Source organism: Salmo salar, chromosome ssa23, assembly GCF_905237065.1.
Source record: "Salmo salar chromosome ssa23, Ssal_v3.1, whole genome shotgun sequence".
NCBI lineage: Eukaryota > Metazoa > Chordata > Actinopteri > Salmoniformes > Salmonidae > Salmo > Salmo salar.
Genome location: NC_059464.1, coordinates 10,425,596 through 10,439,916, shown reverse-complemented (window position 1 = coordinate 10,439,916; position 14,321 = coordinate 10,425,596). Strand labels below are relative to the sequence as shown.

Genomic DNA, 14,321 nt, shown 5'->3' with positions numbered 1-14,321 from the left:
GTCTTGTTGCATAAACCTTGCAATTACAGTGTTTTATTGCTCTGTTCTTACAGAGGGAATCATCTTTGTGCAGTATGTCCTATTCTGCATGACCTATGGGAGTCACCATCTCAACCACTGAGAGCTTCAACTTTTAAACATGCTTCAAACTGTTCTCTGTGTGATAAATCAGTCTGATTACAGACCACCTGAAGGGGCAATAAGCAGTTGGTACATCCATTTTTGGACTTATAAATGAATTATATGTACCCATTGATTCTCAAAGATTATTACTTATAAATGCCTCATGAGCTAAGTTCAACTGCCGTACCATATCAGAAGCCAATTTAAACTTTTTTTACTCCAATGTTTGTAAACAAAGTAAATGTAAACAAACATTGTATACCATAATAAACATGATTAAAATTATAATCCAGCTGTCTTTGAATTTGACCGTGGTTGCATTTCTCTAGCCCCATTTCTCTAGCCCCATTTCTCTAGCCCCATCCCCCCGCTTTATACCGAAACAGTGGTGGGGAGAACGCTTTGTCATTGTTTCAACTGCTGATTGTCACTTGCTCCAGTACTTTGGTGACTAAGAATGTATTTTTTAAACATGCTGCTTTGGGCTGGATGTGTCAATGTGAAGTTCACCATTGAAAATTATCTATGAGCAGAATAACTGTCTTGTGTCAATTAGCCACAAAATCCCTAGTTTGAATGCACCTGTTTTCTTGAAGCTGTGCAGCTCCATTTTCCCTACATTTCCCCCCACGTGGTTGGCACTAGCCATTTGAGTTCTAGCCAATGAGCTTTAGCCCCTTACATTTGAGTGACAGCTAGCAATAGGCCTGCCCAGCGTTATCCAATGAGGTTGCAGGGGGGGCCCAACGGCTCAAGGGACACAGCAGAGAGTGAGAGCAATGACGTAGTGGACATATAGGATGTTGTAAGCAATTTTCGGGGACCACATTGTGAGGGATACTACTTTCAGAACTACTGGCCAAAAAGTATACAAATGTAAAGGAGAATCTCTTTAAAAGGAAACTCCACTCAAAAAGACTTTGCATCATTGTGATGATGTGGCCGGTGACTCTTTGCTTCTTGAAAGTCATATACAGTGCCTTGCGAAAGTATTCGGCCCCCTTGAACTTTTCGACCTTTTGCCACATTTCAGGCTTCAAACATAAAGATATAAAACTGTAATTTTTTGTGAAGAATCAACAACAAGTGGGACACCATTATGAAGTGGAACGAACTTTATTGGATATTTCAAACTTTTTTAACAAATAAAAAACTGAAAAATTGTCAGTGCAAAATTATTCAGCCCCTTTACTTTCAGTGCAGCAAACTCTCTCCAGAAGTTCAGTGAGGATCTCTAAATGATCCAATGTTGACCTAAATGACTAATGTTGATAAATAGAATCCACCTGTGTGTAATCAAGTCTCCGTATAAATGCACCTGCTCTGTGATAGTCTCAGAGGTCCGTTTAAAGCGCAGAGAGCATCATGAAGAACAAGGAACACACCAGGCAGGTCCGAGATACTGTTGTGGAGAAGTTTAAAGCCGGATTTGGATACAAAAAGATTTCCCAAGCTTTAAACATCCCAAGGAGCACTGTGCAAGCGATAATATTGAAATGGAAGGAGTATCAGACCACTGCAAATCTACGAAGACCCGGCCGTCCCTCTAAACTTTCAGCTCATACAAGGAGAAGACTGATCAGAGATGCAGCCAAGAGGCCCATGATCACTCTGGATGAACTGCAGAGATCTACAGCTGAGGTGGGAGACTCTGTCCATAGGACAACAATCAGTCGTATACTGCACAAATCTGGCCTTTATGGAAGAGTGGCAAGAAGAAAGCCATTTCTTAAAGATATCCATAAAAAGTGTTGTTTAAAGTTTGCCACTAGCCACCTGGGAGACACACCAAACATGTGGAAGAAGGTGCTCTGGTCAGATGAAACCAAAATCGAACTTTTTGGCAACAATGCAAAACGTTATGTTTGGCGTAAAAGCAACACAGCTCATCACCCTGAACACACCATCCCCACTGTCAAACATGGTGGTGGCAGCATCATGGTTTGGGCCTGCTTTTCTTCAGCAGGGGCAGGGAAGATGGTTAAAATTGATGGGAAGATGGATGGAGCCAAATACAGGACCATTCTCGAAGAAAACCTGATGGAGTCTGCAAAAGACCTGAGACTGGGACGGAGATTTGTCTTCCAACAAGACAATGATCCAAAACATAAAGCAAAATCTACAATGGAATGGTTCACAAATAAACATATCCAGGTGTTAGAATGGCCAAGTCAAAGTCCAGACCTGAATCCAATCGAGAATCTGTGGAAAGAACTGAAAACTGCTGTTCACAAATGCTCTCCATCCAACCTCACTGAGCTCGAGCTGTTTTGCAAGGAGGAATGGGCAAAAATGTCAGTCTCTCCATGTGCAAAACTGATAGAGACATACCCCAAGCGACTTACATCTGTAATCGCAGCAAAAGGTGGCGCTACAAAGTATTAACTTAAGGGGGCTGAATAATTTTGCACGGACAATTTTAACATTTTTTATTTGTTAAAAAAGTTTGAAATATCCAATAAAGTTCGTTCCACTTCATAATTGTGTCCCACTTGTTGTTGATTCTTCACAAAAAATTACAGTTTTATATCTTTATGTTTGAAGCCTGAAATGTGGCAAAAGGTCGAAAAGTTCAAGGGGGCCGAATACTTTCGCAAGGCACTGTATCTTGAAAACTTGATTGCGAACATGCAAAACATTTTGGGACTGTATTAACAGTGGACTAATGAAAAAAAATACCAAAAAGGTAGTTTTTGATTGGATTTTCCCATTAATTACCATATTCTGCCCAGATCAAGGCATAATTTCCTCTGTCTGTGGGGGCTGGCTAACTGTTGTTATCTCCCTGGGCAAACAAAGTTTACAGTAAAACGTCTTCCGCAGAATTCAATAGTACATATTGTATTCTATCTTATGGCGTCTTTTCTCTCTCCCCTCAGGTGTAAGATGTTAGAGGACATCATCGGCTCCACCTTGGCCAGCCAGCTGTGAGAGGGACAGATCTTGCCATGGGTGGAGAGTAGAAGGACACCCTGGGTCTTATGTGTCCCACAAGCCTGCCTCATCATTGGCTGTCTCCATAATGTTTGGTCCTCAGGGAAGTACTGTAGGAGACTGAACGTCTCCATTTTAGACCTCCAATGAGATTAGTGAAGGGTATGTCTGCAGACTGACTGCATATTTGCCTGTTTTGGTTTTATATTGAGAACAGAAAATATGATCATGCATTATTACCTTAAAACATGTTTCTGCTTGTACACTCACTCTCTCTCAAAGTTTAGATCAATATCTATATCAGCCAAATGTTTCTTTACGTCTTTTTTACCTGGCCCAATGCCCAGTTTCAGTCTTCAATAATAGCATAACGCAGAAATACCTGGAATGGATGTCATCCAATTTAATGGAAGTTCTGCCTGATTCTATGAAGCTGCTGATCTTGTTGACCAAATCACACAGGAAAGGTGTCATTGAGCTTGTTCTGATGAAGAGTAACTGAGGGTCTCTGAGTGACTGTCACACACACACACACACACACACACACACACACACACACACACACACACACACACACACACACACACACACACACACACACACACACACACACACACACACACACACACACACACAACCTCGGCCTCCCACAACTCAGCTAATGGCTGTCATTATGTGGTTAAAGGTTTTTCCTGACATTTCAGAAAGTGTTAAAGGTCATTGTTATGGGAGTAAAAAAGGCTCAAACGGAGTGGAATCTAATGCTTCAGGAGCAAACGGGCAGAAAAACATAAACATCTGGTAAAGTGGACATCTGACAGGAGTCCCATGATGGTAGTAAACAGATATACCATTATGATTGTTCTCTCTCTGTGTCTACCTATCTGTTGTCTGGATCACTACCCTTGTTTCCAAATCAGTGGTTTTCATCAAAGCAGCCAACTGTTTTTTTAAAATTGTATTTAGGCTCAAATCCTTGAGTCTACTGGTGCAACTGTGCGTCAATCTAATTAGCATAATACACAAATTCCCATCAACATCCATCAATTTAAGCTAGAAATATCTGGGTTTTTTTGCGTGGGCTGCGTCTCAATCCACCACATCCGCCTATGTCGGCCCTCCAAGTCTGCAGTGGAAGGTGACAGAGCTACAGCGCTGTTTGTCAGACCATGAGACATCCCTAAAATCGGTCTACTCATGAAAATGTATGTATTGTCCGAACTGTTTGGCTTACTAACTCTAACACTCTGTGGAAAGATGAGACTCTCACAAACGATAGTATTCTCCGTTTTGCTCCACAACCCCCACACGCCCCACGGGACACTGAAGGTAACCAGGTAGTAGTGTAAAACATTTTAAATGTTAAATGTGTGTAAAAAGAAGAGAATATTTCCTGAGCCGATGTGCTAACTTCTGTCTGTAGCGTGCGAACCGTTTGTGCTACAAACTAATATGACCCCACTGTGGAAAGGGGAGACTCTCTTCTTTTTGCTCTATGACCCCTACAAGTGTCATGGGACTCTGAAGGTTACCAGGTACTAGTGTAAAACATTCATGGAAGTATGGAGGAGGTTTTGTAGTAACAAAGAAAAGGGGTTAAATGTGTAAAAAAAAAAATAGATATATATTTCCGGAGCTTTCTTATGTTTCCAAGATATAGGACATAGACTTCAAAACCTGAATGAATGTGTTGTTCAATGCATTTCTATGGCCTCCCCCTTTTAGAGGTTGTAGCCCTTTCCTGCAGTCAAATGACCTAGTGACCTCATGGGTGGAATGTTGTTCATATGTTTCATAGTTTCATAATTATTCAACTTTCATTTTTTTACCGGCAAAAATCCAGTGTTACTATGTCAAACAGTTTTGTTATATTTCAGTCTTCTGTGATGTATATAAAGTGAAATATTGGGATGCAAACTCAAAATGTAATACATTTCAGTTCTATGTCTGACATGGTACAGGTGTCTTCATTTTATTAAGTCCATAACCATGTGTGTGAGGAGTATACTTTTTTTAAAGGTGATTTGTTTAATACTACCAAGAAACAATCGGTGACCCAGATTTAGCCCACTGCAGTACAAGGTTAATCAACCAGGAAGTCCCATTGAGGTCAAAATACCTCTTTCCCAAGGGAGACCTGACAAAACTGAAGAGCACTGACACATTAGGCAGATGGTCTCCAACCCTTGTCCTGAATAACCACTGGGTCCGAGGGGTTCGCCCTGTAGGTCAGGATGTCAAATCAAATAAACGTTTATTGGTTGCGTACACAGTTTAGCAGATGTTATGGCGGGTGCAGCAAAATTATTGTGTTACTAGCTCCTTACGGTGCAGCAAAAATGTCAAACAAATACACAAATAATAATCAAAAACTAGAAACAAGAAATCACGAATGTCAGAATGAACCCAGCTAACAACAAACTTTCCCACAGCTTCAGAGAACATTCCCTTAAGAGTCTCATTAGGTCATTAACAAACGTTTACATAGGAATTTCCCTGTGATCTGCAAGGAACATTTCCAAGAGACTATTCCGTTATTGTCAAAAAGAACTTACCCAGAACCTGGTTACCACATTATCAGATATGAATGTTCGATACGCATGTCATGGGAACGTTGCAAGAACATTTATGTGTTGAGTTTTCGGGGTGGGGGTAGGAGAATATTCCATCAACGTCCAACCAAACATACACAAAACATGGTTGTTCAGCACTTAAATTGCTGAAATAAGTAAATCAAATCAGTGATGAGAGAATTGTGAGATTGACTGACGCAGACATGGTGGCGTAGCAGAAAGATCACTATGCGGTGGATCTAGAGGTTGTTAGTTCAATTCCCAAGTGAGGACTGTTGAATAATAATTACTGTATAAATGAACATGCACACTGTAATCATGAGTCAAATATGTAAGTTGAAAACACTTTGTCCCTTGCCAACAGACAAAGAGCTATCAGTGGTTCACCAATCAGGTCCTTGATGGGCTTGGGAACAGTAACAAAGTTTAAAGAAACCATTTTTTTTATTTTTATTTTGGGGGGGGGGCGATTCATTGGGAACATCAGGTAACTGATACACAGAAATGGTCCTGCAAATCAATGTGTCTATAACTGTGTCTATAACGTGTCTATAAATGTAATATATTATATTCAGAGAACATGGCAACAACGTTCTGGGTAAGTTCTGTTTGACATTTAGGGAATGTTCTCCTAACTCTAACCCAAAAAATTGCTAAATAGGTTCCCAGGAGATGTATGCTAGCATACATAGAATGGTTCCATAACTAACGGAAAACTGGACACAAACATCTGGGGAACATTAAGGGTAACATTACAAAAATGTTCTCTCTCCCTAGAATTGTTAGCTGGGAATGCAGTTAACAACCCATATAACACGTTGTCAGTAATCCACATGCAATCCATGTGTTTGTACACCAAAAATATATACTAAGAATGATATGTACAGTAGTAGATATATTAGAATGAGGTATGTGATGAATACAGTATATGAATACACTGTGTGTGTGTGTGTGTGTGTGTGTGTGTGTGTGTGTGTGTGTGTGTGTGTGTGTGTGTGTGTGTGTGTGTGTGTGTGTGTGTGTGTGTGTGTGTGTGTGTGTGTGTGTGTGTGTGTGTGTGTGTGTGTGTGTGTGTGTGTGTGTGTGTGTGTGTGTGTGTGTGTGTGTGTGTGAGAGAGAGTATGGGCGTATGTGTGTGAATGTATACAGTACAGGAGTATGCGTGTGTATGAGGTGTGTGTGTGTGTGTGAGCTTATGTGTTTGTGAGTGTGTGAGTGAGTCTATCTTTGCCACTTAATACAGGAGATAGTGCAATGGCTGTTCAACAGTTTGATAGCCTGGAGATAGAAGCTGTTTTTCAGTCTTTCAGTCCTGGCTTTGATGCACCTGTACTGTCTCTGTCTGCTAGATGGTAGCAGGGTGAACAGATCGTGAATCGGGTGGCCACCCTTGTCCTTGATGATCTTCTTGGCCTTCCTTTAACCCCAAGTGCTGTAAATGTCCTGGAGGGCAGGCAGTGCACCCCCGGTGATGTATTGGGCTGACCACACCACCCTCTGCAGAGCCACTCGGTTGAGGGCCGTGCAGTGCTGTACCAGGCGGTGATGCAGCCCGACAGAATGCTCTCAATCGTGCATCTGTAGAAGTTTGTGAGTGTCGTAGGGACATGCAAAATTTCTTCAGCCACCTGAGGCTGTAGAGGGGCTGTTGCGCCTTCTCCACCACGGTGTCGGTGTGGTGGGACCATTTCAGGGAATCAGTGATGTGCACGCCAAGGAACTTAAAGCTTTTGACCCTCTCCACTGTGGCCCCGTCGATGTGGATGGGGATGTGCTCCCTTCTCTGTCTCCTGTAGTCCACGATCAGCTCCTTTGTTTTTGAGGGAGAGGTTATTTTCCTGGCACCACTCTGCCAGGACTCTAACCTCCTCCCTGTAGGCTGTCTCATTGTTGTTGGTAGTCAGGCCTACCACTGTCATGTTGTCAGCAAACTTGATGATTAAGGGGGGGCCTTGTGTCGGCCCGCCAGGAAGTCTAGGACCCAGTTGCACAGGGAGGGGTTCAGACCCAAGGCCCTGTGCTTAGTGACAAGTTTGGAGGGCACTATGGTGTTGAAATAAGAGCTGTAGTCGATGACAAGCATTCTCACATACAGTACCGGTCAAAAGTTTGGACACACATACTCATTCAAGGGTTTTTTATTATTACTATCTTCTACATTATAGAATAATAGTGAAGACATCAAAACTATGAAATAACACATGGAATCATGTAGTAAGTGTTAAACAAATCAAAATATTTGAGATTCTTCAAAGTAGCAACCCTTTGCTTTGATGACAGCTTTGCACACATTTTCTCAACCAGCTTCATGAGGTAGTCACCTGGAATGCATTTCAATTAACAGTTGTGCCTTGTTAAAAGTTAATTTGTGGAATTTCTTTCCTTCTTAATGCGTTTGAACCAATGTTGTGTCAAGGTAGGTATACAGAAGACCAAGTCCATATTATGGCAAGAACAGCTCAAATAAGCAAAGAGAAATGACAGCCCATCATTAATTTAAAACATGAAGGTCAGTCAATGCGGAACATTTGTGCAGTAGCAAGAACCATCAAACGCTATGATGAAACTGGCTCTCATGAGGACCGCCACAAGAAAGGAAGACCCAGAGTTACCTCTGATGCAGAGGATAAGTTCATTAGAGTTAACTGCACCTCAGAATGCAGCCCAAATAAATGCTTCACAGAGTTCAAGTAACAGACACATCTCAACATCAACTGTTCAGAGGAGACTGCGTGAATCAGGCCTTCATGGTCGAATTGCTGCAAAGAAACTACTACTAAAGCACACCAATAAGAAGAAGAGACTTGCTTGGGCCAAGAAACATGAGCAATGGAAATTAGACCGGTGGAAATCTGTCCTTTGGTCTGAGATTTTTGGTTCCAACTGTCATGTCTTTGTGAGATGCAGAGTAGCTGAATGGATTATCTCTGCATGTGTGGTTCTCACCGTGAAGCATGAAGGAGGTATGATGGTGTGGGGGGGCTTTCCTGGTGACACTGTCTGTGATTTATTCAGAATTCAAGGCACACTTAACCAGCATGGCTACCACAGCATTCTGCAGCGATACGCCATCCCATCTGGTTTGCGGTTAGTGGGAATATCATTTATTTTTCAACAGGACAATGACCAAACACACCTCCAGGCAGTGTAAGGGCTATTTGACCAAGAAGGAGAGTGATGGTGCTACATCAGATGACCTGGCCTCCACAATCACCCGACCACAACTCAATTGAGATGGTTTGGGATGAGTTGGACCGCAGAGTGAAAGAAAAGCAGCCAACAAGTGCTCAGCATATGTGGGAACTCCTTCAAGAGTGTTGGAAAAGCATTCCAGGTGAAGCTGGTTGAGAGAATGCCAAGAGAGTGCAAAGCTGTCATCAAAGCGTGGCTACTTTGAAGAATCTAAAATCTAAAAAATATTGATTTGTTTAACACTTATTTGGTTACTACATGATTCCATATGTGTTATTTCATAGTTTTGATGTCTTCACTACTTTTCTACAATGTAGAAAATTGTCAAAATAATGAAAAACCCTTGAATGAGTAGGTGTATCCAAACTTTTGACTGGTACTGTAGATATGCCTCTTGTCCATGTAATCAAGTAACAAAGCACCTCACTGATTAGCTTGATTGAGTAATTGGTGCATCCTATGTGTGTCACGGTCGTGGTATGAATTGGACCAATATGCAGCGGGAACGTGAATGCTCATTATCTTCTTTATTAAACAAAAATGAACACTGAACAAAAAGAATGACGACAACAGTCTCGTCAGGTGCAACAAACACTAAACAGGAAATAACTACCCACATATCCCATAGAAAAAACACCCCTACTAAATAGGACCTTCAATTAGAGGCAACGAGGAACAGCTGCCTCCAATTAAAGGACAAAACAATAAACTAGACATAGAAAAACTAGAAGATAGAACATAGAAATACAAAACATAGAACACAACCCAAAAACCCCGACAACACAAAACAAACACACCCCTGCCACGTCCTGACCAAACTACAATAACAAATAACCTCTTTTACTGGTCAGGACGTGACAATGTGTTACATAATTGTTGATTTATGTGTTACATAGTTGGTTTATTGGGAGCCTGTCAATTACTTATCAAACAAGAGCTTATTGTGTTATTGAGTACTGGGGTTTTTAATGAGCTGTGATGTAAAACCAGAGACCATTGCGAATAGTAAAATTAATACTGCTCAAGACCATCTCTTACTTTTACATACGAGGAAAAAAAAGATTTACAACATTACAGCAAAGTGTAAATTTAAACATTTTGTAATACCTTGATGTTCTTATTGGAGAAAAACATAAAATATGTCTTATTCAGATTAGATATAATTTGCATAATCAGATCTTGTGGAAGTGTGTAAAGTGTACACACCCTTTGCACAGTCTTCACATTTTGCTGCCTTAAAATTAAATCAAAACATTTATTACATTTGTTTCTACCAATGTACACAACCTACTCCACATTTCAAAAGGGAAGGAACATTTTTTGATCATTTCCAAATTAATAATAATAAAAAATGAAGATGTCTTCATTCCCCAGAGTTAATACTTGGTGAAAGCACCTTTCGCAGCCATTACAGCTGTGAATAATTTTTGAATAAGATTCTACGAACTTTGCACAACTCTTAGGGAAATAATGTTGTCTGTATTTTCAAGTATTGTGGTTGCAGCATCATGTTATGGGTATGCTTGTCACTGGCAGGGACTGGGGAGTTTGTCATGATCATGATCTATTGTTTTTGTCAAAATTGCTCAAGCTCAGTAAATTTGGTTGGGAGTCATTAAAGGACAGCATTATTCAAACCTTGTCTCTGGACCATTCAGGAACACTTAACGCCTATTGGCATAAAAACATTTCTAATTGTCCCGCTAAAAAATAAAACCCTATCCCAGGGTTAGGTATTCAGAAAACTGAGGCAGTGTTTCCTCTAACTTTTTGTCTGTATTTTTCAAAATGATTCACAGCTGTTATCGCTGCCAAAGGTGCTTCCAACAAGTATTAACTCTGGGGTGGGAATACATGCAATCAAGACATCTTTGTTTTGTTATTTGTAGTTAATTAGGAACATTTTCTATAATATTTATTTCACTTTGAAAATGTGGAGTAGGTTGTGTAGATCGGTACATTTTAAGACATAAAAATATGTATCCCATGCAAGGGGTGTGAAGACTCACTAGCGACTGTATATCTATTCATCAAAAGAATATCAGGGGCGAATTTTCTGTCAACTAATGAGGAAACTACCCTTGAGGGAACCACTAATGTCATGCCGTGATGTCATTTCACATAATAGAACACTAAAACTAGAACAGCATTTACACTTTCTATTCAGTTGGGACATTTAACTTCTGTTATGGGAAGGTTAAATGTCTGACAAAAACACTATGAACACATGAGCCATCTGTTTGGCTGGGGGTTATCCCAACATGTGACTGAATTAGCTGTGCTTTAAAGGGAAGGTCACTGCAATCAACTCGTTAAAATGGAGAGGTAGAGAGAGCACCCTCTGCCCCTCTGGACAGGTAATCTGATTGTAGATTGGGGCAGTAAAGAACTGATTACCTGATGGGACTCACTCTCAGTCAGATCACAATTGGTGATGGTGGACATGACCGGAAACATAAAATAATTTGACTGGAAGAGACCATGCAGGGTGGGGGCGAGGAAAGAGAGATAGTGTGGATGAGGTGGGGAAGGGATTGGGGGGGGGACCACTGATGAGCTGAAAGGAGGATGGTATATATAGGAGGAAGTGCATGCCTTGGTCCAGAGATCAATCCACTGTGTTATCGCCTCAGCAAGAGAGAAAGAGAGAAACACAGAGACAACAAGAAGAAATAAGAGAAAGAAGTAGACCAGAGAGACAATCGGTGTGCGGGCGAACGCAGATACACACACCCTCACAGTGACCCACAGATATCAATCCAGCCAGCCGTGATGCGTGTGTTGCCAGTAATACTGCCCCTGCTGCTGTGCGTGGCAGTGGGGTTGAGCCAGGTGAGGGCGGAGGTGAGCTTAGTGAAGATGTGCGGCAGAGAGTTTCTCAGGGCCGTCGTCTACACCTGTGGAGGCTCCCGCTGGAGACGGCTTCTCAACGAACCGGAGCAACTGGAGGGTGAGTTACCCATCTCTACCTTCTACTTTAAACCTCTGTTAAATCTGTTACCCCCACTTTTCACTTTCTCCTCCTGACTACTTTTCCATGTTACCCCTTTTCTTTACATGCTTAGGTTTACAGACCTGATTATCCATTTCTGATCCATATCCTCCTACTTACACTTCTTTAAACGTATTTAATGTAGTGTCGTCACTTAAACTCAGATTCCCACTCACACCACTGACATTTTACGTCAGGAGTTATTCCACTTCATTAACAGAATTACATAAATTGACGGGACAATGTATCTGTGAGTCAGTGATGGGGTCTGTCTGCAGTGATGTACAGTGACGCTGCTCCAGTGGGGTGTGCAGTCAGGAAGGCAGGAAGTTGATCCTCTGGCTGGGTCATGGAGGTCTGTTACGCTGTACTGTCCTCTGGAACATTCAAACCCAGTGGAACCCAGGTCTAATCATCTGATTGCGATGCTATCAGGGTCAGCCAGCATGTTCCCACTGGACAGACAGCAGCGGGCTAACCCAGTTAGCACATTAGCCATGCTCATTAGAACCAGTTAGAGGAACAGATTCTGGACAAGACATGATAGCACCAGCAAAACCTGTACAATAATTTTTTTAAACCTGTACAATAATTCAATAGTTTCCTCATTTGACAGGACCATGTATAGCAATTACACTGTTAAACGTAGACGGCATATCCACCATGGCCTTTTTTGCCTTTACCTCCCTTATCTCACCTCATTTGCTGACATTTTATATAGACTTATTTTTCTACTGTATTATTAACTGTATGTTTGTTTTACTCCATGTGTAACTTTGTGTTGTTGTATGTGTCGAACTGCTTTGCTTTATCTTGGCCAGGTCGCAATTGTAAATGAGAACTTGTTCTCAACTTGCCTACCTGGTTAAATAAAGGTGAAATAAAAATAAATAAATAAAAAATATAAAATATCACTCTCAGACAATCAGCAAGCAGTGAGAGAGAAAATACATTTTTGTCTTGAATAACATATTTTAGTTGACTGCTTTCATTCTTGAATAGGTGTTTTTGTAAAGCTCATATTAGACTGTAATAGCATGTTATTTTATGTGATAATTAATGATATGGATCAATGTCATGTGCAGGTTTGGCAAATGGGGAGCTGCAGCAGAGCAGCCTGGAGGACCTGAATGCCAGCCTGGGGTCAGAGTTCAGCAGACGGGACCTGAACCACATGCTGACCACCGTGTGCTGCAAAGTGGGCTGCAGGAAGAGTGACCTCACATATCTCTGTTGAGACCTGAGGGTCTTTGTGGTTAACTTTTCACCCCCTCCTAAACAGACTTGCTCTCCTCCTATCCAAACCTGTCTTACCTTCTTCACGAAAAACAGAAATAGGGTGCATTTGTTTTATCTCACCCTGTGCCCCGGTGTCACTATACGACATTGGAACGGTCTAAAATGTGCAAACTCCGCTCACCCGGTGAGGTAAAACCAATGCATCCATAGGAGAAAAAAAGAAAGAATGTGAGGTTTTATATTATATCCTCAACCATTTCAGCCAATCACAATACCTGCACAGAACAATCAAAAATAGTATGTAATGTATGAAATCAGAGCTTAATAAAGATAGAGCTTTTTAGCTAGTTGTTGTCATAGATTTAGTACATAGTAGTGGTTAAGGGGACTTTTACTTGACGTGTCTGTGTGTGTGGATTACAAAGAGGAACTTTTCTCCTGTCGTAGTTTGTATCGCATGAAGTTTATGCACAGGATGGAAACCAGCCTCTGTTAAATGTGTCAATGATGAGAGAGTTAAGAACCAACGCTGAATTCAGGGACTTTCACGTAACTTTTTGAAAAGACTAGTCCTGATCGTACCATATATTTTGCTAGCCCTAGTCTAATAAATGTTCTTACATGCTTGACATGCATGGGAGTGCGATCCTTTTCATTTCTGTTACGTGAGTAAGTGTGAAGCTTTAATTCACTGTGGATTATTGAAACGCCTTGATCATTTTGACTCACTGCATTCTTTCATTACATACTGTTAGTCATAAGCTCATCTCCATCTATCTTAAAAGGAACAGTCTACGGTTGCTACATCAATTTTTTTATGCCTCATGAACATAGTTCAACTGTCATACCCCATCAGAATCCAAAACGTAAGATTGTAAACAAAGTAAATGTAAACGTATAGCTTTAAAACATTATTAGAACTATAATGTTGATATTATGGATGGTCAGTCCTTGAAACTATCTCTGTCTATGAATCTGAGAGGGATGACATTTTTGTAAACTCATATTTCATCCTCTGGGAGAAGATGATCTGAATGTTTGGCAGAGGAAATACACTGAGTGTACAAAACATTTCCATGACATAGACTGACCATGTGATGCTATGATCCCTTATTGATGTCACAGGTTAAATCCACTTTAATCAGTGTAGATGAGAAGGGGAGAAGACAGGTTAAAGAAGGATTTTTAAGCCTGAAGACAACTGAGACATGGATTGTGTGCCATTCAGAGGATGAATGGGCAAAACTAAATATTTAAGTTATTTTGAA

The 14,321-nt window shown here is 41.0% G+C and overlaps 1 protein-coding gene across 1 annotated transcript; it reads left to right on the top strand.

Annotated features, from left to right (window-relative positions):
- Positions 1–11,425: 11,425 nt before the first annotated feature.
- On the top strand, positions 11,426–13,686 carry insl5a (insulin-like 5a). Its single transcript, NM_001146403.2, has 2 exons — positions 11,426–11,772; positions 12,900–13,686. Exons 1-2 carry the CDS (start codon positions 11,595–11,597, stop codon positions 13,049–13,051), a joined length of 330 nt encoding a protein of 109 aa, NP_001139875.1. The 5' UTR covers positions 11,426–11,594; the 3' UTR covers positions 13,052–13,686.
- Positions 13,687–14,321: the final 635 nt, after the last annotated feature.

Bases quoted from the DNA above. Each gene is read 5' to 3' on its own strand.
- insl5a (NM_001146403.2), top strand. From the start codon at position 11,595: ATGCGTGTGTTGCCAGTAATACTGCCCCTGCTGCTGTGCGTGGCAGTG. The intron at 11,773-12,899 runs GTGAGTTACCCA...TGTCATGTGCAG, and splicing joins CGAACCGGAGCAACTGGAGG to GTTTGGCAAATGGGGAGCTG.